Here is a 10,945-nt window from a genome sequence, read left to right as displayed (position 1 = left end):
AACCAGGAAATGATGTAAACTTCCAGAAATTTGGTACTCTTTTATCTATATTTCGACGCGGTACTTCCACAACTACCGGATGTCAATTTATTTGTACTGAGAAAAAATATTTTGAAATTGAATTACGTCAAAAAAATTGAAAGGCAGCTTATTTTATTAAAGAATTACTTTACTATAATTATTTTCACCCCCCCCCCCCCCCCCCACCCGAAAAAGACAATGGGGGGCAAAGTCTTCTAAATAACTAATATTCTATCTATAATTTTAACCCAGTAAATTTTAAGATCCCTCCGTCAAAACTGCAGACATAAATTGTTTCCGCGCGTCTCCCAGGGGAAGAATCACAGATTAATGTTAATTCGGCTTTTATTGAGTTAGCTATACGGAAAGAATGCTAAGGTTTTCTTGGCATTGATAATTAATAATACTAAATGAAGTACTTCAAGCCACACTATAACACCTTCTCTCTTTTAAAACTGTTCATATTATTTGAAATATTTTGCAACTGTAATTCTCTTCTACATTTAAAGATTGTTATGGCCCTCCATATTAAGAAGAGGTCTGGAAAACAAGATTCTGTGCTAAAAATAGACCACGTGCTGCTATCCATGAACTACTTTCATGGTTTTTTAAACTCTTTTTGAAGACAATGGTACCTAGTTTAGAACTTGAAATTATCAATTAAAAGTGCAAAATTTAGACATTTTCTCAACAAATGGTTGTAGAGAGAACATTAACGCACAGTTTGCATATTTTTTTGGATTTTTTAAGGTTCTGGTGAATTCTGTAGCTGCGCAGTTCTGAGGAGCATATCAAAAGCATTTTTCTGCAAGAGTATAGATTATATATGCACAACATGCATTCGGTTATGCATATTTATTGTATCTTTATCAAAAAGACTTAAAATTTGATAAAAATATAATGTATTTTAGCCATTTGAAGAAATGTTTACATTTTGCTCTCACTGCACTAAAAGTGGCCGTACATCCCCCTTAATTTCTTTTTTTTTATGTTGACTCAGATCGCATGCGCAGTGATCTGGTAGGCTTGTATTCCATTATAAGACCTTTGATATACGATGGAGCTAACCCGTGTAAGGATTGGTAGACATATGTCAAGATTTTATATTGTGGACGAAAAGAAACAGGTAGCCAATGAAGATCAGCTAGGATAGGTTTAATATGCTCCCTTTTCGATGATCTTGTAACTAAACGAGCTGCCGTGTTATGGACTTTTTGAATCCGGTCTAGTAAGGCCTTTGACACTCCATATAGAAGGCAGTTCCCATAGTCCAGCATGGCAGTGATAACGGCATTCACCATGGTCTTGCAGGCTTCTTTTGTAAGAAAGCGCTGTATTCGTCCAATATTGCTTATTTGAAAATAGCATGACTTGACGACCGAGGATACCTGTTTTTCCATAGTGAGGTGTTGATCGAAAAATGCACCTAGATTTTTTACACATGGCACGCTTTCAATGATATTATCACCAACTTTTAGCTGTAATGTTGGCAGATACTTCTGCATGGTGTTGCTTTGTGGTGAAGATTATTAGCTCGGTCTTTTCTTATTTTAGTTTGAGTAGGTTTGATGTCATCCATGAACAAATTTCACTAAGACACGCTTCAAGTCGAGAGAAATAATTGTTCCAATTTTCCAGTGGTCTTATGATCATGTAGATTTGTGTATCATCTGCATAGCAGTGATATATCATTCCCCGTCGGTGGCATATGATTCCAATGGGTTTGGAGAAGAGGCAATACAATTTCGGTCCGAGTACAGATCCTTGGGGACACCAAAAGGCAACTGTCTAGACTCTGATCGGACGGATCCAATTGTGACACATTGTTTTCTGTTCTTGAGGTAAGACTTGATCCACTCAAGAGCTCCATCACGGAAACCATAAGACACAGTTAAGCGTTGGAACAATATATTATGGTCAATAACATCAAAAGCAGCGGATAAATCCAGAAGGACAAGGACTGCTGAAGATTGTTGGTCTAGGGCTGTCACAATATCGTTGTGGACCTTGATGAGGGCCGTTTCCGTGGAGTGCCTGGGACGATATGCCGACTGAAGTGGATCGCGAAGAGAATTCGCATCCAAACGGGCATCAATCCTTGCGAGCCACAACTTTCTCCAATATTTTTGAGATAAAACTCAAGTTTGATACAGGCCAATAGTCTCAACACTTCCTTAACAATACAATTTTTGAGCAGAGCATGTAACTTCCCTCAGCCATACCATGATTGCAAAAAAATTATACACTGACTGCAAATATTCAAAACCGATGTCTATAATTATAATGCATCGTTTGGCATTACAAAATGTGATAACGAAATTGTCATCATCAACATGCACGTGTTTTTGGCTTTTCATCATTTCCCTTACTTGGCGCCATACATTTCACGGTTGTGTAATTTTAGTGCAAGTAACCAAAATATATATATATCTGACCAATTTTCATAATTTTCCGTCACATAGTCAAATTTTTTTCGCATACATATATTATGCTCTTATGTGGTTCTTTTTCCTTTCAGTATGTGTATACAATATACTGCTATATCTTAGCTACATGTACATTGTAATTAAAACCACAGGAGTTCGCGTACCTATCAATTTTACCGAAATTTTCAGTAAATAAAAAATACGTAATACGTATAATAAAAACTTATTATTGGGATAACGTATTTTTTTATTTACTGAAAATTTCGGTGAAATTGATAGGTACGCGAATTCCTGTGTTGAAACTATCAAGATGTGTCGATTTAAAGTTAACTCAATGTAAAAATAAATATAATGGCAATGTCCATGTTATGCTATGGGAAACCTAAAATATGTGTCGGATCAAAAAGTAAAATAGAATTAAGGTCACAATGGCATTTTTTGATAAAGATTTTGTGAAAGTTTCATTAAATTTCACTCAGTGGTATAAGCGGAGTTGCGGAAAAGAGATGGGCTCTCCAAAGCATAACAGACAGACGGACGGACAGACAAACGTACAGACGGACGGACCAACATACATACCCTCCCACTTTTCAAGCGGGGGTACAACTACATTTTTATCATACTACGGCTCTAAGTTTTTAAATCAATCATTACAAAATAAAAAAGACGTTCGGAGTTGAATTAATTTACTGTGGAGGAACTACAGTAAAACTCGCTTAAAACGAAGTCACTGGGACATATAAATTATCCGTATGAAGAATTTATTAAATTTATATAGCTGGGGATCTAAGATAGCTAGGTTTATGTCCGTGAATTCGCAATATCCATGTTCGTACTAAACAAATTTTGCTGAATACAATTAAGGTTTATGATTTTCCTTTGTTTATCTTAATATACTTGTGATTTAGTTGTGGGAATGGAGTATGCAATATGTATGTATGTTCTCAATGGCTTTATTTCATATCCAAACATGATTCATCTTTAAAATATAGAAATACTAGATTTTCTTCAAAGAAGATAATACCGTAAATAAAAAAAATCTCCAAGGTTGTTTAAAAAAAAACAGAACAAGACTTTTTCTTCCCCAATTTTAGTTGCATCAAATGTATATTTTAAACTACTGTATCTTTTTTCGAAGCCTGTAGGAACAAATTTAACATTTTTATGAAATAAGGAGTTTAAAGAAAGTAAGGAAAATGATAAAATTTTTATTTCTGTCAGGTGGCACACTACTGGGCAGGACCATCCTAATGTTGGGCAGCCATGGCGAGAATAAAATTCACATTTTTGACTTGAAAAACGAGAATTATTCCGTTATGCTAAATTTGCCTTTGTATCACAGCTTGCAATAAGGGCTAATAAGAAAGGTATTGGGAATTTAATTAAAGTTAAATCCACCTGTGACGTCATTCTTTTGTTTGAACCCTGCATTACTTTTAAGGAATGGAGAGTTGCAACTTACATTGAAAACGGAATTTGTAATGGTTTTATTCTCCTTTCCGTGCCTCTACGAAGGAAAGAACTTAAAAATTTTTAGAGAAGAGTTTTAGAAAATTGTAAAGGTTAGTTTCACATTAAGGAAATTAGATCACCCATGTTGAGAATCGAACCTGGTACCCTTACCTTAGCAATCCGATCCTCATTTCACTGAGCTAACGAATTAGCTGTTGAGATACATGGGTTTAGATTAACTTCAGTACACTTTATTTAGTTTTTCTTTCTATATTATATATAAATAATATAGAATTGTAATGAGTAATCATATTGTAATAATTTGTTCATGCTCCCGAGGGCCCTTGATTGGTGAATAAACATATATATAAATAATACCACTAATATGTAAAGAGTATTTATAATGTATCATATAAATATTCTTTATTATGTATTAACAAACAATAAAAACATGCATTCAGAAAGGCGGATTTTACGCCGGTTAATATACTCGTAGGGCTCCATTCCTTAAAGGTAATGGGCCTCAGCCCCTTAGGGGCCTCGGCTCCATTACTTTTAAGGAATGGAGCGCTACTCGTACATTAACCCTTACATATATCTTTTACAGAACCATTTTACATCCTTTTCACCAAATAACAAGTGTAAAGGAAAATGAAATACTGTAAATTTTATTTTATTTGACGAAATTTAGCTGAACTTGTTTTTCAACAAAGAAGATGGGTGGATAAGGCGGGCGAAGTGCCTATAGTGCGACAGATAAGAAGTGAAAAATCAATCTCAATTATATCCAAATTTTATTTGATATTTCATCTAATATTAATGTATACTTAATTTAAAATCTCTACAATTTACAAAAATCTCACTAAGACTGAAAATATTTGCCTATGAAAAAGGATACACACACTAAAAAGAAAAAAAAACCCATCATTTTCTCATACTTAAACAAAATTTTTCAATAAGAGTGAGTCTTCGCTCCATTCTTTTAAAGATGATCGAAAAAAAGTTTACAATAAAATACATATTTTTTGGTTTACAAAAACATGGAGCGAAGACCCACTATACCTTAAAAGAACACTTTTATGACACAACATTCGCATCTTTTCGAGATATACTTCAAGTCCATTAAGTCGCGGGTCATACATGTATCACAAACATGATTCAAATGCCTAAAAGCACCATGAGTGATGTAGCATAGTGATTTTAGCGTTAGTCTCAAAGCAGTATTTCGTTTTCATAAAAATTTAAACTGGCTTTTTAGTCATAATTAAAGAAACTAGCTAGAAAACCACCTGTTGCACCCTTTTCTATAGTCCGAAAAATCTGACGTTTTCCTGGCTTTTTAACGATTTTGATATAAGTTAACTGTTTTCCAGCTGGCCGGTAAAATATCCCCATCGTTAAAAAGCCAGGAAAACGTCAGATTTTTCGGACTACCTTTTCTATGACAAAGGTGTTCGTGTATTAAGATGCAAGTTCATCTAAACTGGGTTCAAATGTCCTGCATGTATCCAATATCTACTTCTGAATCAGGTATCCTCGCTGCAAAATTATTACAGAAACACTTCTAGCTGCCTGTGATACGGGGTATATATTTCATCAGATCTAGCAACAGGGTATAATTTTGTGCTCAAATTAAAGATTTATACATATGATATCTATAAAATAATATCATTATCTACATGTATGTATACATATCAATAACATTGTTTTTATAGACACACAGTACCTGTAACTAATACGGTTATTCATCATTTTTACCATGGTCACTGTTATTCATCATTTTTACCATGGTCACTGTTATTCATCATTTTTACCATGGTCACTCTTTAATACATACGATTCGCTCATTACACAGGATTCGCGTACCTATATCAATTTGACCGAAATTTTCAATAAATGAAAAAAAAAAACGTAATAGTTATTATTATAGGTATTACGTATTTTTTTTATTTACTGAAAATTTCGGTCAAATTGAAGGTACGCGAACTCCTATGCTACGGGAACGAATCGTCGAGCAACCGCTTTCTTTTATCCGGATATGATACGGTTCTGGACATCTATTCACAAAAAATCTTACGACTAATCGTAGTCGTAAGATATTCGTAAGATTTTTTCGTAAGATTTTGGTTATTCACAAAAAATCGCACGATTGACGTTACGTCAAAAAACAGTCGTAAGTTTACGTCTAGTCTTGGGTTGTCGTAAGTCTATAAATACTACATAAAATATCAACTCTAAAAATGAAATTAGCCATTAGCATTATCATAAAATTTAAACAAAACGGAGCCAGGGAGACTAATATTTTGGGTCAGCGCACATCTGTTTGAATCATTGACCAACAGGAAAATGATGCCGTTTACCGAGGAAGTAAAAAAGGGATGTCTATATACCATGAAACTATATTATTAATGCAAAAAATATAAATATAAAAGGACAAAAAAATGCCTTCAACAAAATGGTTATGCGTAGATAATTTTTAATTTTTAAAGGGGGTGGGGTAAAGAATTATATTCTCTTTTCAGCAAAAATATTTTATTGATACTTTTATTAGAGTAGTTTGCAAAAAGTAAATTTTATCAATTTAGGGGATAATCGCTGGCCTTAAATGAAAAAAAGAACAATTTTCAGAAAAGGGGCACCACATGCATGAGTTATCAACATTATTGCAACGTAATCTTGCAGGTGAATAAAAAAACGTGCTGGAACAATATTCACGAATTCCAATGTAAAATGAGGTATCATATTCATCTATTAATTATATTACCTTAAAAAGAATTTTTGAACTCGTCACTTTATTATTCAAGAATATGTAATAAGAAAATATACGACGCCTGCAAATACTATAGCTACCATAGGAAAACATTGTACTTTTTTTTTAATGTCAGGGATATAAGGAGGAAAATCGTACTATAGAATTAACTTTTCCGAGACAAGATGTACTAGTATACAATCAATATTGATTATAAAATTACTTCACTTCTGTTTTAAATTAAATTTTAAAAAACTTTACATTTATTCTATAGCCTCGAATCGAATGTGTTTTCTTTCGCTTCTCTTCAAATTTGAATAATATACCTTAGAACTATATTTATTGTTATATACAACTTTTAATTTTATAATAACCTTCAGTTATTTGTGATGGTTAAATGACTTTGAATCCATCTTCACCATTTTCTCAATCAGCTGCGCTTTCTATACCTATCAAAATTTTCCGTCCCTGCATGATGGATACAATCAAGTTGGGGTGTTGCTAAAACGCGGAACGGAACGGAAAACGGAATATATTATTTTGGATTAAATCACTTAAAATACACAAATTTTATAATAAACGATATATTTTGTACATATTCAATCCCCACTTTTAAATACAAGTTGAATTTGTCGTGCTCAGTCTCTTATTTACGAAAATCGCTAACATAGCATTCACCTAGAATCAAATTTGAAAAGGGGGAGGGGGCGAACTTGAAAAGTATTTGACAAGCAAAAACACAAAAAAGAAGACAATTGTTTGATTCGGGAGGGGGGGATAAAACACATTTTAGAAAACGATTGTTTGATTCGGGAGGGGGACAAGTTTCAACTCCAACATCTTTCAGTACTATTTTTATACACTAACTCACTACATTAATTACATTCACAAAAAGTGTGAGGATGTCAACTTGAACGAACATTTCCGTAGTAAAAAGGTTATGAAGGGGGGGGGGGGGCAAATATTTGATATCTAGATGAACCATGGAAAGAGAAATGAAATGTAAAAAAAATTATATAGATTACACTTAGGGTAAACCTTTACGGCAAGCTCGAATAAACATCTCTTATATAAATACACACTGCTTGTTAAAATTTTATTCAAACAAGAGTCGCTTTCTATATATTTAAATTCTGGATAGACAGAGTTGGTAGATATAATGCAGAATCTTTGCATTCCATGAAGTTAAATTTTGTTTGTTTGCGGTACATATGTGTGTGTGTGTTTGGGGAGGGGGGGGGGTGTATATGAATGATCTTGTAAAAATGAGTTTGTTTTCCCGCTCATCGGAAAGGTCTGAGTTGTAATTATAATAGGTCTGCCCCCCTTTTTGTGTTCAAAATATACATAAGATTTAATAAATCAATTTTTAATGTGGCTGTGGGCCCATACCCAGGCCATTTTTGTCTTTACAGACATTGGCATTGGAAACAAATTGAAAGAGGGGGTGGGAGGTCAGTAAAAAAAATTCCAACATACAAAAAATTTGACAAGCAAAAAAAGGGGGATGTGTCCTTTGCTCAAACACGAAAATCCTATTTTGTGGGGGGGGGGGGGGGGGGGGGGGGGGGGGGGGGGGGTCGAATTTCTTTCACAACCATTTTTTTCCCAAATGCTACCACTTGACCTTCCTTGACCTAATCTGCGACGGGGCCTGTTGAAAGAGGGGCATCGCTTGTACACCAGTTCTGAACGGAGGGTGTGTATGACTCATGAATTTATAATACTTTACAATAAAGTTTTATTAGAAATGACTTTGACAACAAGAATATTGCTCTCTTATCTGATTTATATCGAATATATGTTATTTGTTTGACAAAAGTTTTCCGTTCCGTTCCGCTTTCCGTTTCGTTTTGCGTTCCGCGTTTTAGCAACACCCATCAAGTTGTACGTCGCCTCTCTGGGTACTTCGGATCATTAGCTTCATGTTTAATATATATATCCCATAGAAAATCTGTAAATTTCCTCAATCTAATATGAAATACTTATTGTTAATTGTAAAATATTTTTAACCCCATAGGCATCGGTAGCAAATTGAAAGTTTGCAAGTGGGGTGGCTGATCATTACATGTCGGCAATGTAATTGGCTGAATTCCCTGCAAAAGTGGTGAAAAAAGATTGACATTTTAACTTATTGTCTAGGACATACTGAATGGGGCGCTACTAATATAAGTCTTCGAAAGAACTATCTTCTGTTTTCAAGAGTTGCCTATTTTTTCACTATGAAATGGACAAATAATCACCATTAGATAGAATATATAATATGTAAATGGAATCTGTAGCGAGATTTAAATACGTATATATATTAAAAAATAACTTCTCATACATGGAATGAATTGTAGGCGATTTTTTACATGTGAGTGATCTCAACAATCTCGCTATATTAATACTATATATACCCAAATTGCATTCTCGCTAAAAATTTCTGCTTGTATGGTCAATGTCTGAATGAAAGTATTTGATATTTTCTTATCGAATTTGTAATTCTCCAACTGATAGATCTTGAAAAGAGGTCTTTGAATAAAATTTTAAAACATTTTCTAGCAAAAATGGTCTTTTATTAATGCTTAACATATACTTTTTCCTATACAAAACATGGTTTCACAAATGTTAATTTATTTTTTGATTTGTAAAATTGTTTTAATTAGCCTAAGTGTGAATATTTCAGACTTTATTTTTCTGTATGGCGCTAATTTTTTTTAATGATTTAATTTAAAAAATGAATATTTTTTTTAACAAAGGGCTGGGCATAAGGCATTTCGATCCTGATATGAATTACAGGTAACTCTTGATGGCTCGAACTTCGATCTCTCGAAGTTCTTGATCGCTCGAAGTGAGTCTCCGGTCCCGAATTTTTTCCTTATATAACAAAGCAAATTTACTCTTGATTTCTCGAACTCTTGATCTCTCGAAACCCTTGATCTCTCGAAGTAAAATTGCAGTCCCGCTGTGCATATTCTATTGAAATTCACCCTTGATACCTCGAAGTGGCTTTGTGTATACAAAGTTACATAATTAGCAACTTTACCTGGACATTTAATGACCCCAGGCAGAAGACGCAGGTCTCGTGAAACGAGATTTTTATTCAGGTGAAACTTATTCTGCAAGGTGATAATTGATTTATAATTAATCTTATGGTGCCTATATGCTATCAAAATAATTATCATCGTCTGTATTACGATAATTTAGAAACGTAGTGTCGCTGAGAAATTGTAATTGCAGATTACGAGACGAAACAATTAATGAATTAAATTTTTATTTCGAATCAGTTTCAAAGTTTAAGGAAATATGAAAATTCAGAAACAGCCTCGCTGTCAATATGACGACTTTTTTGGACAAATACATACAGAATTTCGTTCAATGCACATGTTTGGAAAAATCACAATGCTATGTACCACACGACGCTGGTCTATGTCGTTTTCATATACATGTAACGATTGAGTAGAATGATATCCGTATGATAAGAAACAAATTTCAAAAACACAAACTGACGATGTACATTTTTTGCTTTACTCAGTTTAATAAATATTCACTTAAAATACGAAAACATATCGTTGATTTGTTAAAACCACGTGTGAAAGGTAAGAACTGCATGAAAATCATTACATCCGGTATGACTAATTTTAAAACCTGTCAAACAAACCCGGAAAAATCCGGACTCTTGAAAACTCGAACTCTTGATCTCTCGAAGTTTTCTCTCGGTCCCGCGGACTTCGAGGTTTCGAGAGTTACCTGTATTATTTGCTAAACCTCCGTTATGCACGCACGCACTCACCGGTACCTCTTAACCCACCCCTCCTGACACACAAACAAACAAACAATAGCGTTACTTTATCCCCCCTAACACCATACATTGCAAGGGAATGCTTTTTTTTTTAAAAAAGGAATAACAGTTTTACTTTTTATATATACCGGTATTTGAACAATACTTACCTACAACTTATGTACATATGTGTTTATTTTTTCAGTCTTGTTGCAGTGAATTATATAGTCGGAAACTGAGAAATCTATAATGGTATATATAGTGGCGACATCACTGTACATCAAGATTGCGTAATCGACCGGGTTTCCCGCATTTATTGCGTCACCTGCGCATGAGCAGTTGTCGGTAACTAGGGAAAAGAAAATCTTACGACCGTTTTTCACTTACGACAGTGTGTCAATCTTACGACCACTTTCGTGAATAGCTCGTAACTTTTATCTTAGGATTATCGTAAGTTAAAGTCGTAGTCGTAAACTTACGATTTTTTGTGAATAGATGTCCTGCTTCGTAAATACATATATCTTCCCGCGGAAA

The 10,945-nt window shown here is 34.0% G+C and overlaps 1 protein-coding gene across 1 annotated transcript; it reads right to left on the bottom strand.

Moving 5' to 3' along the window:
• Nucleotides 1-1,007: 1,007 nt before the first annotated feature.
• LOC134276408 (uncharacterized) lies at nt 1,008-1,526 on the bottom strand. The gene has a single exon (XM_062758665.1). It carries the CDS (start codon nt 1,524-1,526, stop codon nt 1,008-1,010), a length of 519 nt encoding a protein of 172 aa, XP_062614649.1.
• Between the last annotated feature and the right edge of the window lie 9,419 nt (nt 1,527-10,945).

Source organism: Saccostrea cucullata, unplaced genomic scaffold, assembly GCF_032062105.1.
Source record: "Saccostrea cucullata isolate Sc308-1 unplaced genomic scaffold, CSIRO_AGI_Scuc_v1 ctg6781, whole genome shotgun sequence".
Taxonomy (NCBI): domain Eukaryota; kingdom Metazoa; phylum Mollusca; class Bivalvia; order Ostreida; family Ostreidae; genus Saccostrea; species Saccostrea cuccullata.
Note: the sequence above shows the minus strand (reverse complement) of the source record. Positions and strands in the feature narration are given on the sequence as shown.

Bases quoted from the DNA above. Each gene is read 5' to 3' on its own strand.
- LOC134276408 (XM_062758665.1), bottom strand. From the start codon at position 1,526: ATGCAGAAGTATCTGCCAACATTACAGCTAAAAGTTGGTGATAATATC.